The 21244-nt window shown below is 41.8% G+C and overlaps 1 protein-coding gene across 4 annotated transcripts in view; it reads left to right on the top strand.

Annotated features, from left to right (window-relative positions):
* ARHGEF10L (Rho guanine nucleotide exchange factor 10 like) overlaps positions 1 to 21244 on the top strand; it is a 245485-nt gene that overhangs the window by 37565 nt on the left and 186676 nt on the right. For all 4 annotated transcript variants that reach the window (XM_074306088.1, XM_074306087.1, XM_074306091.1 and 1 more), the window contains exons 3-4: positions 13674 to 13841; positions 14746 to 14773. In XM_074306088.1, coding sequence (XP_074162189.1) covers positions 13674 to 13841; positions 14746 to 14773 — 196 coding nt within the window. The remainder of the gene's footprint in view (positions 1 to 13673; positions 13842 to 14745; positions 14774 to 21244) is intronic.

The following is a 21244-nucleotide window of genomic DNA, read 5'->3' as shown; positions in this document are numbered from 1 at the left end:
CTGCTGCTACTACTACTACTAAGACTATTACTACCACTATCACTACTATTACCACCACTACTAGTTCTATAATTGCTACTGCTACTACTACTGTTATATACTACTATTACTATTGCTGCTGCTACTACTAGTATTAGTATTAAGACTATTACTAACACTATTACTACCACCACTACTAGTACTACAATGACTACTACTACTACTGCTACTATACTACTATTACTACTACTACTACTGCTGCTGCTACTACTACTACTACTAGTACTACTACTATTATTACTGTTACTACTACTACTGCTACCGCTACTACTAGTACTACTATTAAGACTATTACTACTACTACTACTGCTGCTGCTACTACTACTAATACTAGTACTACTACTATTATTACTGTTACTTCTACTACTGCTACCGCTACTACTAGTACTACTATTAAGACTATTACTAACACTATTACTACCACCACTACTAGTACTACAATGACTACTACTACTACTGCTACTATACTACTATTACTACTACTACTACTGCTGCTGCTACTACTACTACTACTAGTACTACTACTATTATTACTGTTACTACTACTACTGCTACCGCTACTACTAGTACTACTATTAAGACTATTACTACTACTACTACTGCTGCTGCTACTACTACTACTACTAGTACTACTACTATTATTACTGTTACTTCTACTACTGCTACCGCTACTACTAGTACTACTATTAAGACTACTACTACTACTACTACTACTGCCACTACTACTAGTATTACTACTACCACTACTACTACTACCACTACTACTACTACTACTACTACTACTACTACTACTACTACTATCACTACTACTACTACCACTACCACCACTGCAAGCTACCATTACCACCACTACTGCTATCATCACTACTACTCCTACCACCATCATCACCATTACTACTCCCTAGCCTTTATAAAATGTCATGAGATTTAATTTTCCTGTTAGCTCCTTCAATCGTCTCTAGCCCTGTGAGGTAGGTGCTATTGTTGAGTCATATTTTGGATGAGGAATCAGTGGGGGAGAGTAGTTCAGGTTCACACAGCGGGTGAGTTTTAGAGGCCGCCTTTGGACAAAGGTCCTCTTCACTACGATTCCACCGCTTCATCTACTTTGCTGTTTGGGACTAAAAGGGTTGGTGAATTGTCCAGGCCCTCGCAACCAGTATTTCTTGGTCTTTTTGCTTCCTGTCCAGTGTACCACACTGCTTTTTTCTGTATAGAAGAAGATCAAACAGGATGATTTGAGAGTCAAAGGGGGAAATTGCTCAGGGGCTTTAGGGGGAACGTGGCAGTTGACAAGAGGGCTTTTATAATACAGTTCGTTTTGGCAAATTTATGAAGTACCTACTCTCAGCTCTGAGCTTGGTGGTGAGGGATAAATAATGAGGAATAAATAGTCTTTGCCTTGTTGTCCTTAAAACCAGAGAATTCAAAGTGGCTCGTGTTAACTTTCCAGGCAATACAGACAAGCCCAGTTTGTTCTTCACTAAATGGGGAAGAACTTTCTCCAACCAGCTTCTGGCAATGACATATTCACAGATTTTAGTATGTAGGGAAGGTGTGATAAAGAGCCAAGGGGAGATCTGGACAGGTGCGCTAGGAAATTGTAAGTCACCTGACAAAGGGCTGCCATCAACAGAAGTAGGGAAGTTGGGAGGATATGTTGCTTTAGGAAAGAGTTCGCCTTTTGTTGTGTCTAGTTTGAAGCAGAGATGTCCAGTGGGCAGCTGGAAGCTAGACTAGAACTCAATGGAAGGTTAGTGCTGATACATGGACATGGAATTCATCTGCATGGAGGTGATCTTGGGACTCTTGGGAACTACTGAGATTACCAAGAGGAAGAAAGAGAAGAATACCTAAGAAAAATATTCCAAGGAGCGTATTCAAGGTCAGGGAATGAAAGGATGGTGGAGCCCTTCCTTAGTCACTCAGGGAAAGGAGACTAGGAGGAGTGATCAAGCAGGAAGGGATAGAACCAGCAGACAGCAGTGTCATGGAACCCAAGAAACTATGTTGAATACTGCAAGAAAGCCAAGGAAGATGGGACCAGAGAAAAGATTATGGAGTGCAGTGGAGTTAAGAGATCATTGGTCATTTCTGAGAGAGCAGATTTATTGGAGAGATGGGGTTAGAGACCAGATTTCAAGGGTTCAGAAGTGAGCCATGGGCAGCAGGGAAGTTCAGCTGAAGAGTGCTTGTTGACAACACAGTTGGTATATTTTGTTGGGGCTCAGAGGACATGTCTTTTTTATTCATTCATTTAATATTTTCCGCAAGTTATATTTTTAAAAAAATTTTATTTGTTTTAAAATTTTTTTAAGTTCTAGATTCTCTTTCTCATCCCACCCACAATTAAGGAACCATATGTGAAATTATGCAAAACATTTCCATAGAAGTCATGTTGTGAAAGAAAACATAGATCTCCTATTTTAAGGAAAATAAAAACCCTCAAGAAAAATAAAAGTTAGAGAGAGAGAGAGAGAGAATTCTTCAATCTGTATTCAGATACAATCAGTTCCTTCTTTGAGTATAGATAGGATTTTTCATTATAAGTCCTACAGAGTAGTTGTAGATCATTGTACTGCTAAGAATAGTAAAATCATTTACAGCTGGTCATCCAAGAACAATGCTATTATTTGGTATATAGTACATTTCACTTTGCCTGAGTTCGTGGAAGACTTTACAGGCCTTTTTTTTTTTTTTTGAGAGCATCCTGCTCATCCTTTCCCGTAGAACAGTAATATTCCATCACAAACACATATTACATTTTATTGATCTATTCCCCAAATGATGGTTATTCTCTCAATTTCCTTTTTTTTTTTTTCCCCTGAGAAAAAAAGCTGTTACGAATATTTTTGTACAGATGGGTTATTTTCCTATTTTTTAGACTCTCTTTTGGTATTCATGCTTAGTAGTAGTGTTGTTAGGTCAAAAGATATGCATGAATTTATAGTTCTTTGAGCACAGATCATATCTTTTGATCATTTATCAATTGGGGCATGGCTTTTATTTTTTATATAATTTTGACTCAGTTATCTCTGTGTTTGAGGAATGAGGCCTTAGAGAAACATGCGTCAAAATTCTTTTTACAATTACCATTGCTAACTATATTTCCTTTCATTTATTCTTTTTCTCCTTCTACCCTGTCCCTCCTAAAAAGTATTTTGCTACTGACCACTCCCTCTGCCCATATGCCCTCTCTTTATTATGTCCCCTTTCCCATAACCCATTTCCCTCCTATTTTGCTACAGGGTAAGATAGATTTCTATACCCATATTGAGTATATATATTATTTCCTCTTTAAGCCAGTCTTAATGAGAAGAAGGGTCATTCACTCCCTTTTTCTTCTCGATCTTCCTCTCCACTACCAAAGCTTTTTCTTGACTCTTTTTTATGGCAGATAATTTGCGCCATTCCACTTCTCCCTTTCCCTTTCTCCCAGTATCTTCCTTTCTCACTCCTTAATTTCATCATTAAAAAAAGATATTATCTCTTCATATTCAACTCATACCTGTGCCTTCTGTTATATATATGCTATAATAATGAGAAAGCTCTAACGAGTTATAAGTATCATTCTCCCATGTAGGATTGTAAACAGATAAACTTTATTAAGTGCTTATTATATCACTTTTTCCCCTCATGCTTCTCCAGAATCCTATGTTTGAAAATCAAAATTTTACATTCAGCTCTAGTCTTTTCATCATGAATGCTTGAAAATCATCTATTTCATTGAATGACCCTCTTTCCCCCTGAAGGATTATTCTCTGGTTTGCTGGGTAGGTGATTCTTGATTGTCAGCTTTCCATATTCCAAGCCCTCCAGTTCTTTAATGTAGAAGCTGCTAAATCTTGTGTTATCCTGATAGCATCTACACTGTACTTGAATTGTTTTTTTCTAGATGCTTGCACTATTTGCTCCTTGATTTGGGAGTTATAGAGTTTGGCTATAATATTCCTGGGAATTTTTATTTTGGGATGTCTTTCAGGAGGTGACTGATGGATTATTTCAATTTCTATTTTGCTCTGTCATTCTAGAATAATTAGGACAATTTTCTTTGATAATTCTTGAAAGATGATGTCCAAGCTCTTTTTTTGATCATGACTTTGAGGTAGAACAATAAATTTTTTAAAATTATAACTCTTTATTGACAGAACATATGCCTGGGTAATTTTTTACAACATTATCCCTTGCACTCCCTTCTGTTCCAACTTTTCTCTTCCCTCCCTCCACCCCCTCCCCTAGATGGCAGGCAGTCTTATACATGTTAAATATATTATAGAATATCCTGGATACAATATATGTGTGCAGAAGCGAATAAGAACAATAATTTTTAAATTATCTTTTCTGAGTCTATTTCTCAAGTCAATTGTTTTTTCAATGAAATATTTCACATTTTTCTATTTTTTCATTTTTTTGTTTTTGCTTTATTGTATCCTGATTTCTCATAAAGTCATTAGCTTCCATTTTTAGAAGACGCTTTTTAACAAAATTCATTTGTTGCAATGTTAAGCAAAATGTTCAGTGGAATGATTGCGTCAACATAAATATAACTTTTTATTTTTGTCATTAAAAGAAAGGAAGGCTGCGTACTCTCTCTTTAATAATTTTGCATAAACTTTTTTGGTTTCCTTTTACAGCTGTGTAGAGCACTTTTTCATGGCATTATAGATTTGGAACTGGAAGGGACCTTAGAAATCATCAATCTAACCCTATCATTTTCTAGATGAGGAGACAGAGATAGAAACAAGCTGACAATCACAGCTAAGCTCCCTGAGACAAGGCACTCATTCCTGAGTTGGGGTGCTTCCCTTTCGCTCCACCTCATTTGTCTTGTCTTTTAAGAGTTCAGCAGGGAAAAAATGGGGAGAATTGTTCAGGGAGAATTAGGTAGTCAAAATTTTTATTAAGCACTTAATATATGCTAGGCAGAGGCAGTTCCTTAGTTTTTTATGAAGTATTTAATCTGGTCTAGGGATACACAGAAAGTCGAAAACACATCCTGCCCTCAAGGAGCTCCCAGTCTAATGGAGGAGAAATGGAAATAGCTAGGTATATTAAAAATAAATGGGAAGTGATCTTAGAAAGTATTAGGAGCAGACTAGATGGAGAAACATGGACTTTGAGCTGAGACTTGAAAGAAGCAGTGAGTCTGAGAGGTAGAGGTGAGGAAGGAAGGACAGTGTCCCAAACTGCAGTTTGTGCAAAGGTATGATGGTGGGAAACAAATACTTGTGGGAAGACAATAGAGATCAGTTTACTTCCATACTGTATTGTGGCTCTGATGTAGGAAATCCAGGTTCAAGTCCTGCTTCTGAAGCTTATTAATTGAACAACAAGTCACTTAAAAGTAATAATAGCTCACATTAATATAGTACTTTTAGATCTGCAAAGTACTTTATATATGTTATCTTGTTTATTCTTCAAAACAGCCTGGTGAGGTAGATGCTATCATTAGTCCCATTGTGTAAATAAATGGAGAAAACTGAGGCAGAGAAAAAAGCAGAAATTAAGTGACTTTCCCAGGACCTCACAGCTGGGCTGTTTCCAAGGTAGAATTTGGATAAGGTTCATCCTGATTTCCAGGTGCAGCACTCTAACTGCCACTGCCTACATCACATTAGCACTTCATTGGGTCTGTTTCCTTATTTGTAAAATGAAGCATTTGGACTAGATGGCCTTTGGGATTCACATCTTACTGTCATCCAGCTCTTAAGCACCAACTGTGTGCTGGGAGCCATGCTAGGTATGAGGATGCAAAAATCCTGCTATGAAATAATTCCTGTCTCCAAAGAGCTTCCATGGCGTTGCCAAGCAAACATTGTAAATGTAAAGAAAAAAATATTGTAAAGGGAAAGAGTAGGATGTGACAAGGCTGGGATAGATATAGGATCATAGAGCAACGCTAGAAGAGATCTTATGGGGGCAGATTATCTGCTCCCATTGCATTTTACAGAGGAGGAAACTGAGGCACAAAATGATGACATCACTTGCTTAGGGTGAAACTTGAACCCTGGTCTTTCTGATTCTAAAGGCATCTTGCAACCCACTATGCCATTGCTGAGCCATTGCATTGGACCTTAAATGCCAGGTTAACAAACTGGCATCATGTCCCATAGGCAATGGGGATCCATTGGAGGCTTTTGAAGAAGGGGTATAATCATAAATAAGAGTACAGTGGCACTTGCAGAAGGTTAAACTGGAGCAGAGAAAGATGGAAGCAAACAAGCATTTATTAAGCACTTGCTGTGTGACAGACTTTATATTATGCACTGGGGTACAGAGAGAGGCAAAATACCGTCCCTGCCCTCAAGGAACTTCCAGTTTAATGGGGGAGATGACATGCTAAGAAATATGGGTAGATAAGTTCTAGACAGGTTAGGTAGAAAAAATGAACAGAGGGAAGGCTTTCAATGAAGAAGGGTTGTTGTGGAATGCTTCTAGTAAAAGATGGGATTTTTGTTTGAAATGAAAGGAAGCCTAAAAGGTCAGTAGTCAGCAGAGGAGAGGGTGAGAGCAGGGATTATGTGCATGGGGGACAGCAGAGGAAATGCCTGGGGTTGAGATGGAATGTCTTGTCCGAGGAGCTTCCAGGAGGTCAGGGTCATTGGATGGAAAAGAATGTGTTAAAGAGGGAGCAGTAAGACTGGAGGGAGCTAAGTTATGAAGGATCTTAGATAATATCAAGTAGAAAATTTTGTATTTGATCAGGGAACCACTGGAGTTTATTGAGTAGGGGGTCATTTGAATGGGTCTGTACTTTAGGAAAATCACTTTCGTGGTTGAATAGAGAATATATTAAGGGGGGAAGAGACTTGAAGCAGACAGATTTGCTACTAGGCTATTACAGTAGTCCAGGCGTGAAGTCCCACACCAGAGGGAGGCAGTGTCAGAAGAAAAAAGGGGACAAATTTGAGAGAGAAATTGATAGACTTTGGCAAAGCTTGGGGATGGGGGGGAGAGAAAGTGAAGAGTCCAGAGTAACTCCTATGGGGGTCTAGGAGGATAGTGTTCTCTGTAGTAACAGCGAAAGTGGGGACGGGGCTAGGATTTAGGGGAAAAGATAATGAGTTCTGTTTTGGATTTGTTGAGTTTATATTTACTGACCATGCAGTTCTAAATGTCTAAAAGACAACTGGAGACGCAAGATTGGACTGCTGAGAGACTAGGGTAGAAATGGTATATTTGAGAATCATTTTGAAAGACATAATTAAATCCACGGGAACGGATGAGATCACCACAGACAGAGAAGAGGGCCCAGTATGGTTATAGGGCATGATCTGGAGGAGGTTTCAGCAAAAAAACTCACTGAGGCCCTTAATCTAGAGCTGAGAAAGTGTTATACTCTTTCATTAAAAAATAAAATGAGTATTATTCAGTGACAAGCAGTTCCCTTTGAGCACAGAACTATAAAAGCCCCCAGTTTAGCTGTCTGGGCAATGCAGACAAGCCTAAATAGCTCTTCATTGTGCAGTGAAGAGCTTTCTCTACTCAGCTTCTTGCAAAGCAAAGCCTTTTCTCCTATTAGCCTAGCTCATAGCAAAACAGATGCAAAGCTTATATTTGTCCCCTGTTTTTTCCCTATTCAAACCAGAAATCCCTGAGAGGTTTCCCCTTGTTTAGACCTTAGTTGGTGCCCCAAAGCATTAAGTTTATCTATCTATCTGTCTTTTCATTCATTTCTATCTATCTTTATTTTTGCTGAGATAATTGGGGTTAAGTGACTTGCCCAGGGTCACACAGCTAGGAAGTGTTAAGTATCTGAGGCTGGATTTGAACTCAGGTCCTCCTAATTTCAGGGCCAGTGGTCTATCCACTGTGCCATCTAGCGTCCCAGTTTATTTTATTTTATTTTTTAATACTACCCTTTTGCTTTCAAAATACATGCAGAGATAGCTCTCAGCATTCCCCCTTGCAAAACTTTTGTGTTTCAGATTTTTCTCTCTCCCTCCATCCCCTCCCCTAGAAAACAAGAAATCCAATATTTGTTAAGCATATGAAATTCTTCTATACATACTTCCACATTTATCAAAGCATTCAGTTTAAATAATGCTATATACCGTAGTGCGATGATTTATCCCTCCTTCAGTCAGCAGAGCAAATTGGGAGTTTTCACATGTGACCTAGCCTCTTTTCCAACTAATCAGAAAAGCTATTCCCTTCCAAACCGCAAACTTCCATCAAAACCACTGAAAAATCAGTTGTCTTCTAAATCTTTTGCTCTCTACCCTTTGTAAAACTTTTTTTTTTTGAGCTTCCTCTATCTTCCAGTGCCTCAAATCAGAACCTCTGGTGGTTAGTGACTCATCTTTACCTTATGAGGCAAAACTTAAGAAAATCCATCTCTTCCCATAGTGCCTTGACAGTTATTCGAGGAATAATTTTACACGTATAGATTTCAGAACTCTAAAACACAGTCATACGCCAAAGACTTGATGGACTGCAATGTTCTGCTGCCTCATTCATTGCTCTGCCTTCACACAGTCCTCTCAGCATCTTCATCTGAGGAAAACGTTTTCTAACGTTGGATTTTAAAGCCTTTCATCACCTAGTCCCTTCCTAACCTCTCAGTTTTCTTACACATTATTCCTCTTCACAAAATCTACTGATATTGCCATCTTTTTTGTTCACTCTGTTTCTTGACTCAGTACATTTTTACTGACTGTCTCCTCTGTGTGGAATGCTTTTTCTCCTCATTTCCATCTTCCAGTTTCCATGATTTCTTTCAGGTGTCATCTGAAATCCCACCTTCTATACATAAGAAGCTTTTTCCCATCCCCCTTAATGCTAATGATTGCCTTCTGTGATCATTCATAATTTATCCAAATGGGGCAGCTAGCTGGCGCAGTGGATAGAGCACCAGGTCTGTAGTCAGGAGGACCCAAGTTCAAATTTGATCTCAGACACTCAGCACTTCCTAGCTGTGTGACCCTGGGCAAGTCACTTAACCCCAATTGCCTCAGCAAACAAACAAACAAACAAATAAACTTAGCCCAACCAAATTGTGTGTTATCTCTCCTATTAGATTGCAAGCTCCTTGAATGTAGGAATAGGCTTTTACTTTGTATTTCTAGAGCTCAGTTATTTGAAAGGAGGTAGTTTCTGACATGTAAAAGGAGTGAGTTGGGCTAGATCTTATTTGGAGGAGATTGGGGAGCTCAGCCCTACATAACAGGAGTCAGCTGTTTCAAACAATCTGGGGAGGGGGCATCTATTGGACTATAACTTAGCTTCAGAGCTAAAAAGCACTCCAGAGACCATGTAGCCCAACTCACTCATTGTACATGTAAGCAACTACTTTATTTCAAATATAAACCATTTGATTATTCAAAGGGAAGAGAACATTTCAGTGAGAAAAACAGATCAAACCAATGTACAAAGAGGCGAAATCTCTCAGATAAAATGTGGAAGAGTAACACAAGACATCCTGAGTCAAGAAAAGTCAGCAGACTTTCGTGAAGTGCCTACTATGTGCCAGGTAGGCACTGTACTGAGCTCTAGAAATACAAAGTAAACACCCATTCCTACACTCGAGGAGCTTACAATGTAATAGGAGAGATCACACACAATTTGGATAAGTTAGAATTTCTCCAAGGCCATCTTACTGCTAGTAGTCAGGGGAAAATGATGATGATGCTTGAAGGCTGTGGGGAACTTGTAGTTCAGGGAAAGAGGTCCCCAAAGAATGTGTAAAGTCCCGTTCATCTCAAGTTTTGCCCAGAGGAAGTGTGTTGAGTTTTGTGCCTAATACAGGGCTCAGCACCTTGCCTCGCACATAGTAGGAACTTCCTACAAATTTGTTGAGCTGAATTTCAGGACTGGGTTAATGAAAATCCAAATGAAAATCTTTGTCACCTCAGTGACTAGGAGACCAACTCTTTTCAGTTTGCGAATGGAGAGGTCATTCACTGGCCACGTCACATTCAACAAGTCTCCCTAACCTTGGTTTCCTTTTCTGCAAAATGTTGTGGTCAGAGTGGCCCGGAAACGGGTGTTTGTGTTTCCATTTTGTCAGGCAGAGGCTGACCGAGGGGCCGCCCTCCAGCCCTATTTGTGCCAGGTACCGGGCCCCCCCTGTGGGGTTGTGGGTGTTTGAACTTGATCTTGAAGCAGGCTTGCCAAGATGAGACCCAGATGGGACTGGGGAAGGCAGGACTGTTTCAGGTGTGGACATAAAACCTTCTGTGGGCACAAGGCCCTCTTTGTGTTGATTCAGCCTTATCTGATTATAACTGGCTCACTTCCCCATATGACATGCACAGATTAATCCGACGTGTTATGTGATTGCACTGTTTTCTTGGGCAAAATGCAAACTTTTCCTTTCCCATGGGATAAAGGCTTCAGTAGGGCCATGGATGACATTTTGGATGCTGTGCCCAATTGCCTTTGTCTGAAACAATTTGTATCTGGGTTATCCCATATACAGGGGGCAGAGGGATGGACTAAATGACTTCTTGAAATCCCTTCCTACCAGTGACTCTGGTGAGATTGTTTTCAGTCATGTCCAAGTCTTTGTGACCCCATGTGGGGTTTTCTTGGTAGAGATACTTGAGTGGTTGGCCATTTCCTTCTCCAGGTCATTTTCCAGATGAGGAAACTGAGGCAAGAAGGGTGAAATGACTGATCCAGGGTCCCAGCTGGTAAGAGTCTGAGGGCAGATTTAAACTCAGAAGAGGAGGCTTCTCGACTCCAGGCTTCTCCTGAGTGTGAGGGATGTTGTAGAGGGAAGAGGAATAGAAAAAAAGGACTTAGGGAAGATGAAGGGCAGACAGAGAAGCAGGGGAAACAGGGCCGCCCACTCTAGACTTTCCCTGTCTGAGTCTGAGCCAGTCCAGGTGGGTTGGGGTGGCAGTGTGGGCTCAGCAGTGTTAGATAGAATTCTTGGAGCTGGCTTAGAGGAACTCTGAACAGGTTTTTTGTCAGCTTAAAGCCCGGCTGGTGTCCTTGAATTGTGGCTCCCTTCCCAATCCTGAGCCACGGTATTTTCATCTGTCAAATGAAGAAGCTGGACTTGATGATTGCGGAAATGTTACCTAGCTTTAAATCCTGTTTCTGAATAAAGCTGAGACTAGAAGTTGCTTTGAAAGTAACATTAAGGAGAGCTAGTGGCGCAGTGGAGAGAGCACCAGCCTTGAATTCAGAAGGACCCGAGTTCAAACCTGGATCAGACACTTAACACTTCCTGGCTGTGTGACCATGGGCAAGTCACTTAACCCCAGTTGCCTCAGCCAAAATAAAAAAAAATGACACTGAAAAATATTCTATGGCCATCATGGGTTATATAGCTCTAGACCTGGAAGGAACTTTATAGGATATCTCATTTTATAGACAAGGAAACTGAGCCCTTGTTAAAGAAGGAGATCCATAAGTCAATTAAATCATAGCTCTACTCCCCTTCCCTAATCAAAAGAGGGAGGATTATCAAATTATCATGGAGAGTCAATGTTGTATAAGAAAAGAACTTTGGGTCAGAGAATCTGGATTCAAATAAATTTCCCAGTCCCTGTGTGATTGGGGGAGTTGCCCATCCTCTCTTGGCCAGGGTGTTTTTTTTTTTAACTTTTAATAGTACTTTATTTTTCTGAATACATGCAAAGATAGTTTTCAACATTCATTTTTTGCAAAACCTTGTGTTCCAAATTTTTCTCCCTCTCCCTCTTCCCTTCCCCAAAACAGAATCAATCTGATAAAGCAATTCTTCTAAATGTTTTTCCATGTTCATCATATTGCACAAGAAAAATCAGCTCAAAAGGGGAAAAATATGAGAAAGAAAAACAAAAACAAGCAAATAAGTAACCATAACAAAAAGGTAAAGATACACTGCTTTGATCCACATTCAGTCCCCATAGTTCTCTCTCTGGGTGCGGATGGCTCCTTCCAATGCAAGTCTATTGGAATTGCCTTGAATCACCTTGTTGAAAAGAGCCAAGTCCATCAGAATTGATCATCACATAATCTTGTTGTTGCCATGTACAATGTTCTCTTGGTTCTGTTCACTTCACTCAGTATCAGTTCATGTGACTCTCTCCAGGCCTCTCTGAAATCATCCTGTTGGTCATTTCTTACAGAACAATAGTATTCCATAATATTATTTTATCACAATTTATTCAGCTATTGTCCAATTGAGGGGCATCCACTCAGTTGCCAGTTCGTTGCCACTACAAAAAGGGCTCCCACAAATAGTTTTACACGTGTGGGTCCTTTTCCCTTTTTTTAATGAGCTCTTTGGGACACAAGCCCAGTAGAACATTAAAAAAAAAAACAAAAAACTATTGCATCATGCTAGTTGGGCTCTTAGTTCCTTTCCAGCTCTAGGTCTGGGTACTATGAAGTACTTGTGTTAAAAAAAAAAAAAAAGTTGATTTTTAAAAAGGATTCTTGAAATATTGAAGAAAGCAGGGCATTCTAATAAATACTAAGGAAGGCTTAAAGTTTAGATTGGGTGTTTCTGTCTTGGAAATTAGATAGCTTAGAATTAGATAGCTTCCATTTTAGAATAGAGATGGGATAAGACAAAGATTTATTTAATAATCTCACTAATAATCAGGGCAACAGAGAGGTAGAAAACAAAATATAATATGAATTCCAAGTGGGGAGAGGGCAGTAAGGGAAGGCTTCCTGAAGGAGATTTGGTCTAAGTTTGAACAGAGATTCAGGAAGTAATAGGGAGAAGGAAGGAATTCCAGTTATGGGGAATAAGCTTAAGGAAGGAGATGGGACAGTGGAAGGTATCCTTCGAGGGACATTCACTTTAGCTGGAGCTGAGGGCATTTGGAGTAATAAGAAATAATAAAGATATATTGGATTACTTGCCATCTAGGGGAAGATATGGAAAGGGGGGAAATTAGAACACAGGGTTTTTGCAAGAGATAGTGTTGAATTGTCCACACATATGTTTTGAAAAATAATAAGCTTTGTATGAAGATGTATTCTGATGGAAGTGGAAATCTTCAACATAGAGAAGATCCAACTCACTTCCAGTTGATCAATGATGGACAGAAATAACTATACCCAGAGAAGGAACACTGGGAAGTGAATGTAAATTGTTAGCACTACTGTCTATCTACCCAGGTTACTTATACCTTCGGAAGCTAATAATTAATGTGCAACAAGAAAATGGTATTTACACACATATATTGTATCTAGGTTATATTGTAACATATGTAAAATGTATGGGATTGCCTGTCATCGGGGGGAGGGAGTGGAGGGAGGGAGGGGAAAATTTGGAAAAATAAATATAAGGGATAATGTTATAAAAAAATTACTCATGCATATATAATGTCAAAAAAATTTATAAATAAAATTAAAAAAAGAAAAATAATAAGCTTTGATAAAAAAGGGAAAATTAAAAAAAAAAAAATGAAGAGCCTTGAATGCCAGGCAGGATAACTCGCACCTAGGCCATGTTACGCTGGCTATCCATTGCTTCTTTTCCCGCTCCCCAAGGAATGTTAGCAGTTCATCTTCCTTCACTTAGGAATGGGCCCTTTCAGGTGGAGAATTCCATTGAACCCCATGTGGAAAATCCATCCACGTCCTGTTCCTTTCATTCTCTGAACCACTCAGCTTCTCCCCTTGATCCAGGCCTTCCCATTCATCCCCCCGGCTAACTTCTCCCTTCCCTCCCTTCACCTCCCCAGGAGAGCAGCCAGACCAGGATGTCCCAAGGACTTCTCCTGAGGCTGAGGAGGACCCGGGAGAGGCTTTTGAGTTTGATGACAGTGACGAAGAGGAAGAGGACTCCAGGACGGGCCCAGAGAAGGATGGAGAAGCCCCCCTCGTCCACCGTGATGCTGCCCCTCTCACTGGTGAGCTGGATTTGGGAAGCCCTTTTCTGCTGGGTCTGGGGAGGAAGGGGGGCTGCAGAGAAGGCCCTTTCCCCCCTAACTGCTGTTTCTCTCCAGTTCAGACTGGTCCTGGAAGGTCTTAGCTCATCTCCTGTTCTTGGAGAGTTGAACTGGGAAAATTCCTTCAGATTCCGGGCTCTGGGAATTCCACATTCCTTGGATTGCTGGAACATCTGGGGCTACTTTGGCACTTTTTAAATGGATGTTTTGGCTGAGTTGGCTCTGTTCCGGAGACAGTTGCACATAAGGAGGCTTCTCACCACCTCCCCCTTGGTGGGGTAGAGGAAGGGGCCTCTTATCCTGTATTTAGCAGCTCATTCCCCCCGGGAGACCCGGGAGGGCGGGTTGGGGAGACAAAAGATCTCCCTGGTGTTCAGTGGTGGCTCACGGGCTGTTGGGCTCTGTCACTTGGGGAGCTGATCTGAGGACTGGATCGGCAGGAACTTCCTGAAAGCAGGACAACGGGCTCCTTGACAAGCTGGCCCTCCCTGACGCGTTGCTGGTTGGCTGCCACCGTCTAAAGTTCCAGGCTCTGGGGGAGGAGAAGGCACCTTGAAGGGGGTGGGGGACTTACCCCAATCTTGCCCTTCTCCTTGGGGGGCCAGGAGAAAGTGCCTCTGGAGTGGGGATGGGGGGGAGGAGCCCTGTGAGAACCGAGCTCCCAGCTGGAAACACCGGCCGAGATCGGTGATCTCCTGAGTCTCCCCTTCCCCAGGAGAAGACTGGGAAGTGGGGCGGGATGTGGCGAGCTCCTCTGGGATAAGCCAGCCTGGGGCTAGCGCGGCTCGGACACCTGAGCGTCAGGCAGGGGGAGGACACTGTCAGGAGGCCAGCGCCCTAACCGGCTCCCCTCTGTTTTCCCTAGATCCCGCGGCTGCCCAGCCCCAGCCAGAGTAAGTGACCAGCCTTTCTTTGCTTTGATGTGTCCTAAAATGGTGTCAAAAGGGAGACCTGGGGCTCCTGGGAGGAGGGAGGTGTGGGACTGAGAAGTAACCTGGGAGACCTCACTGACTGAGAGAGGAACAGGACTCTCAGGAGGAACTCTCTCAAAGAAAGCCTGGGGTTAGGAAGAGAGCTATCTTTTCCTTGCCTTCTCACTCACCAGCTGGGCGGCCCTGGCATGTCTCTGTGGGCCTCAGTTTCCCTGTCTGTAGAATTTGGGTGTTGGAATGATGGGTCCTGCCAGCTGGAGATTTCCGGTTCTGATTCTGATGCCCAGAGAGAGAGGGCATCAGTTATGAGGCGGGCGATCATGGGCAAAGCCAGTTGTCCTTATCACCTCATGGGGGGAGTGATGTGGGATTGTGCTTCATGTTCCCCTTCACGAGATCCTTGTGCTCTGCCCCTGGCTTGGCTGTGACCTTGACCAGTGTCTGCTCCTTGTCTGCTGTGTCCTCCCTGGGAAGGAAGGGATGGAGTCCGGCTCTGACATTCTGTTCTTATTTTTAAAATTTATTTTCTGTTCTGAAGTAGCAAACAGCAAAGAAGAGTATTCCATGTATATTGTAGAAAGAAAAAAGGGGGATTGTCTATGATACTGTGGATTTCTAATTTGGATAGGTTGCTTTTATTATAAACTATGTAACAAATTCAGCCTGGAACATTCAAAGTTTTCCTTCCTCCCTCTCCTTCCTTCCTTCTCTTTCTTCCCTTCCTCCCTCCCTCCCTCCCTCCCTCCTTCCTCCCTCCCTCCTTCCCTCCCTCCTTCCTTCCTTTCTTCCTTCCTTCCTTCCTTCCTTCCTTCCTTCCTTCCTTCCTTCCTTCCTTCCTTCCTTCCTTCCTTCCTTCCTTCCTTCCTTCCTTCCTTCCTTCCTTCCTTCCTTCCTTCCTTCCCTCCCTCCTTCCTTCCTTTCTTCTTTCCTTCCTTCCTTCCTTCCTTCCTTCCTTCCTTCCTTCCTTCCTTCCTTCCTTCCTTCCTTCCTTCCTTCCTTCCTTCTTCCCTCCCTCCTTCCTTCCTTCCTTCTTTCCTTCCTTCCTTCCTTCCTTCCTTCCTTTCTTCCTTCCTTCCTTCCTTCTCTCCCTCCCTCCCTCCCTCCCTCCTTCCTTCCTTCCTTCCTTCCTTCCTTCCTTCCTTCCTTCCTTCCTTCCTTCCTTCCTTCCTTCTCTTTCCTCCCTCCCTCCCTCCTTCCTTCCTTCCTTCCTTCCTTCCTTTCTTCTTTCCGTCCTTCCTTCCTTCCTTCCTTCCTTCCTTCCTTCCTTCCTTTCTTCCTTCCTTCCTTCCTTCTCTCCCTCCCTTCCTTCCTTCCTTCCTTCCTTCCTTCCTTCCTTCCTTCCTTCCTTCCTTCCTCTTCCTTCCTTCCTTCCTTCCTTCCTTCCTTCCTTCCTTCCTTCCTTCCTTCCTTCCTTCCTTCCTTCCTTCCTTCCTTCCTTCTCTCCCTCCCTCCCTCCCTCCCTCCCTCCCTCCCTCCCTCCTTCCTTCCTTCCTTCCTTCCTTCCTTCCTTCCTTCCTTCCTTCCTTCCTTCCTTTCTTCCTTCCTCTTCCTTCCTTCCTTCCTTCCTTCCTTCCTTCCTTCCTTCCTTCCTTCCTTCCTTCCTTCCTTCCTTCCTTCCTTCCTTCCTTCCTTCTCTCCCTCCCTTCCTTCCTTCCTTCCTTCCTTCCTTCCTTCTCTCCCTCCCTCCCTCCCTCCCTCCCTCCCTCCCTCCCTCCCTCCCTCCTTCCTTCCTTCCTTCCTTCCTTCCTTCCTTCCTTCCTTCCTTCCTTCCTTCCTTCCTTCCTTCCTTCCTTCCTTCCTTCCTTCCTTCCTTCCTTCCTTCCCTCCCTCCTTCCTTCCTTTCTTTTTTTCTTCCTTTTCTCCCTTCTCTCTCTTTCTTTCTTTCACCAGCCCTTCAAAAACTGAAAGACAAAAAGAGAAAAAACCCTTTGTAACAAATAACATGTAATTAAGTAAGTTGAATTCCACTAATATCCATGTCTGAAAATGTATGTTTTATTCTATAAGTCAATTCCAAAATCTCTGTCAAGGGCTGGGAAACATACCTTGTAAGTGGTCCTCTGTGTCCCTGTTAGTCCTTGAATTGATTTTTTAGCCTTCCAGAGATTTGTTTACAGTATTGTTTTTATGTAAATTATTCTCTGGGTCTGGATCATTCATTTTGCATCTGTTAATACAAGTCTGACATTTTATATTCTAGTCCCTTTCAACTCTGAAGTTTTTTTTTTTTTTCCTGAGATCTCTCCCAGCTCTGACATTCTAAGTTGTAAAGACTCTTCTAGATCTGACATTCTATATTTTTACGTTTCTTCTAGCTCTGACATTTTACATTCTAAGGCTAGGGTTCTCAAACTACGGCCTGAGGGTCAGATGCTTTGGGCGGCCTCAGGTTTTGGCAAACGGGCCGAGGGGCAGAGACAGAGTGTGAGCTATTGTTTTCACTATAGTCCGGCCCTCTACAGTCTGAGGGACAGTGAACTGGCCCCCTATTTAAAAAGTTTGAGGACCACTGCTCTAAGGTATTTCCAAGCATTGCCATTTTAGATTCTAAGGCCTCTTCTAGATCTGATGTTCCATGTTCTTAGTTTCCCCTCCATCATTAACATTTTATATTCTAAACTCTGATACTCTCCGTTGTAAGGTTCCTCCCAGAAATGACCTTCTATGTTCTAAGTCCCTCTTAGCTTTAAAGTTCTGTGTTCTAAGTACCCTTCTGGCATCCTTTTTATGTTCTCCAAATATCCAAATCCTTCCATAACCTTCTATGTTTTAAGTTCCTCCCAACCCTAATGTTCTAGGTTCTAAGCTCTCTTCTAGCTTTCATATTCTGAATATATAATTTCATTGCCATGTGTGGAAAGTACTAAGAGTCTGGATTTCTTGAACCCTGATGCTGACTTTGGCGATTGATACAGAATGAATTTCAATTTCTCTTCTGAAAAAAAAAATCACCTAGGGAAATTTAGGTGTCACAGTGGATTAAGAGAATACTGGCCTTTGGGCCAGGAGGACCTGTGGTCAAATCTGACCTCAGGCACTTGACACTAGCTATGGGATCTTGAGCAAATCATTTAACCTGGATTTCATCATTAAACAAAAAAATTACCAAGTTTATGGGTGACTCAAGAGTGTAACTCTCCAGCTCAAAATCTATATTCTAAGGATACTAAAGTCTGGTTATTTTTTTGTTTTGTTTTGTTTTTGAAAGAGCTTATATGCTCTGACTCCTATTCTTACATGAAATTAAGTTTAATTTTGCTCCAGAAAAACTAAATTAGGAAGAAAGCTGGAATTTTCAGCAACTTTCTATTTATTTATTCTAGAATAATAATAGTGTTTATATGGGCAGCTATTTGGCACAGAGGTTAGAGCTATGGGTTTAGAATTAGGATGACTCATTTTCATGAGTTTAAATCTGGCCTGAGACCTGTTGTATGACCCTGAGTAAGTAACTTGATCCTGTTTGCCTCAGTGTCTTCATCTATAAAATGAGCTGATGAAGGGAATGGCAAACCACTGCAGTAGAAAACCCCAAATGGGCTCAGGAAGAGTGGGATGTGACTGAAAAATGACCGAACAACAGTATTTATGTGGTGCTTTAATATTTTGCTAAGTCCTTTACAAATATTATTGCATTTGATTCTTCTAACAATCCTGGGAAGGAAATACTATTATGATTTCCATTTTTGCAAAGGAGGAAACTGAGGCACACATTGCTTAAGTACCTTGTCTAGAGTCACACAGCTAGTAAGTGTCCTAGGCAGGATTTGAACTCAGAACTTGATGTTCTTCCTGATTGCTGGTTGCTAATATTCTCCCCCATATGCAGATATCTTGCATTTATGTGTAAATATTTTATTCTTTCTTCTCCTGGATAGAATCTTAACTTCTGGAGGGCAGAGACCATTTTTATATTGAGAGCACTAGGTATTTCATAAATGCTGGCTGAAATAGCAAGGAAGCCAAAGAGAGGCAGAAGTTTTGGGTTCAAATCCAACCTTTGACACTTATTACCTATATGACTTCAGGGAAAGCTAATTAACTTCCTTTGGCTTCAGTTATTTCATGTGTAAGGTAATTGGGCCCCTTCCAGTTCTAGATGTATGGACCTCCAGTTCTAAGTTGAACTTTATGGAGGAACCTGAATCCAAGTTCAGGGGGTTGAGACAGGCTGGGCTGAATTGAGGAAGATACTTTGGAAGATTCTCCCCTAAACTTTTCCCCAAGAAGAGGCTGTCCCTGACCTTTGCTCTGTGAGGAAATTGGAAGTGTCCCAGAATAGGACATTGGATTCTTGAGAATAGGGATCGTCTAGGATTTGTGGGTGATATTCACTGGTCAGGCTTGTGAGATGGTGTGCATGAGAGGCAGGGTTTAGGGAAGGATGAGGATTCAGCTAGATACGCCATAGTGCATAAAGTGCTGGACCTGGATTCAGGAACAATCATCTTCCCAGGTTCAAATATGGTCTCAGACACTTATTAGCTATATCACCTCGGTCAAGTCACTTAACCTATCTGCCTCAGTTTCCTCATCTGTAAAATGAGCTGGAGAAGGAAATGGCAAACCACTCCAATATCTCTGCCAAGAAGACCCCAAATAGGTCACAAAGAGTAGGACACAGTTGGAAAATGAAATAAAATTCTGACAAAATGATTACTAGTTATCCAAAAATGGAAAAAGAAGGGAGATAGAAAAAACTAAAATGAACCACATAGTAGCCACATAGAGGACTCTCTGTAGAGAAAAGGGATGAGATTTGTTCCACTTGGCTCTGAGGGCAGAAACACTGAGAGTGTTACTGGGAAGCAGATTTCAGATCAACTTCCTAACCACTATAGCTGTTCCCAGTGGAATATGGTGTCTTGTGGAGTAGCGAGTTGCCCATCATTAGAGGCCTTCAGGCAGAGGCTAGACTTTGATTTAAAGGGATTTTGTAGATCAGATTAATGGTTTGGTTTTGCACTTTGAGATTCCTTATAACTTTATGTGATTCTGAATTTTCTTAGACTGATAACAACTCTGATAACTTATCTGTGAGCTGTTCCCTCCTAATTCCAATGGTTACTTTTGAGAAAGACTCTGATTTTTTCCTTTTCTTCCCTCTCCTTCTCTCCTTTGGGTTATTTGACCCTCATGCCTCTGTGACAGGAAGGAGGATATGGCCAAACCAAAGTGACCTTGTTTTGTAGATAGTGACCATCTGTCCAGGTCGCAGGTCTCAGTATAAGAGTGATTTGGAAGAGTTTGGTTGGTAAGGAACAATTTCCTGGGGTGAGGAAGGGACTTAAATTTAAAAAGATGCTGTTTGTGGCTGTTTGTGGCTCTAGCTCTGTCACAGGTGAACTCTAGGACCTGTGGACAGGTAATTTAACTGAACTGGGTCTCAATTTCCCTATCTGCAAAGTGGAAACAATAGTGTCCTCCCTTTATATTGTATTGCCCCATGGGGCCCTTCCCAGGGTGGGGCTGGGACTTAAGGGTTTGATGGAGAATGTGGCTTGGCCGGGTTCAGGGTGCTTGCTGAACCCACTTGTGTTCTGCAATGGGAAGGGAGGGAGCAATGATGGGGAGGTCCTTGCCAATGTGGCTGGAGCTGGGTGGATCTGGTGATTGGGGCCAGAGGCAGAAGGTGCTGTCAGGGACAAACCTCCAGCCTGACAAGAAGCAGAACAGGCACGAAGGGAAATCCAGAGTTCAACACAGAGAGCTGACTGGGGACTAAAGCAGATAAGGTACTCCGTGCTCCTTGATTTTTGCATGAGTGTGTGTGTGTGTGTGAGAGAGAGAGAGAGAGAGAGAGAGAGAGCTCTAAGTGTGACTGACCCCCCATTGCCTACTCTGCCAGCTGGGGAATTCCCTGCTTCTTTATTGTCCTCCCTACCTTTCAACCAATCACCTGGAGCTTTCCAATCCCCTTCTCCACTCTGACACTCCATAGGGAAACTCTATGACCAACTGGACAAGTTTGAGGCATCTTAGTGAGGGATGTAGAGTGTTGAACCTGGGTCAGGAGGATGGATTCATATCCTATGTCAGACATTTAATAGCAGTGTGAACTTGACTTTCTTAAGACTCAATTTCTGCCTCTATAAAAAATAGGTATTTTATAACTTCTAGTAGTAGTTGAATTCTAGAATTGTTGTGACGGTAAACTGAGATAATATATAAAGTGCTTAACACACTTCGAGACATTTAGCACAAGTATCTTTGTCCAAAAATTTTTGCCTTTTCCCCTTCATTCCCCCTACCTAGTGCCCTGTCCTGATCTCAAAAAAGACTTCCTTTATTTATGTGTTTCATTTATATATTTTATATACATGCTTCTATTTGTACATGTCTCCTCAGATGTGTAAAATCAGGGCAGAAACTGGTTCTTAGCATCTAGAAAGTGCTAGACACTTAGTAGATCGATTGCTGGTTATTTAATTG

The sequence above is a fragment of the Sminthopsis crassicaudata genome, chromosome 3 (assembly GCF_048593235.1).
Source record: "Sminthopsis crassicaudata isolate SCR6 chromosome 3, ASM4859323v1, whole genome shotgun sequence".
NCBI lineage: Eukaryota > Metazoa > Chordata > Mammalia > Dasyuromorphia > Dasyuridae > Sminthopsis > Sminthopsis crassicaudata.
Note: the sequence above shows the minus strand (reverse complement) of the source record. Positions and strands in the feature narration are given on the sequence as shown.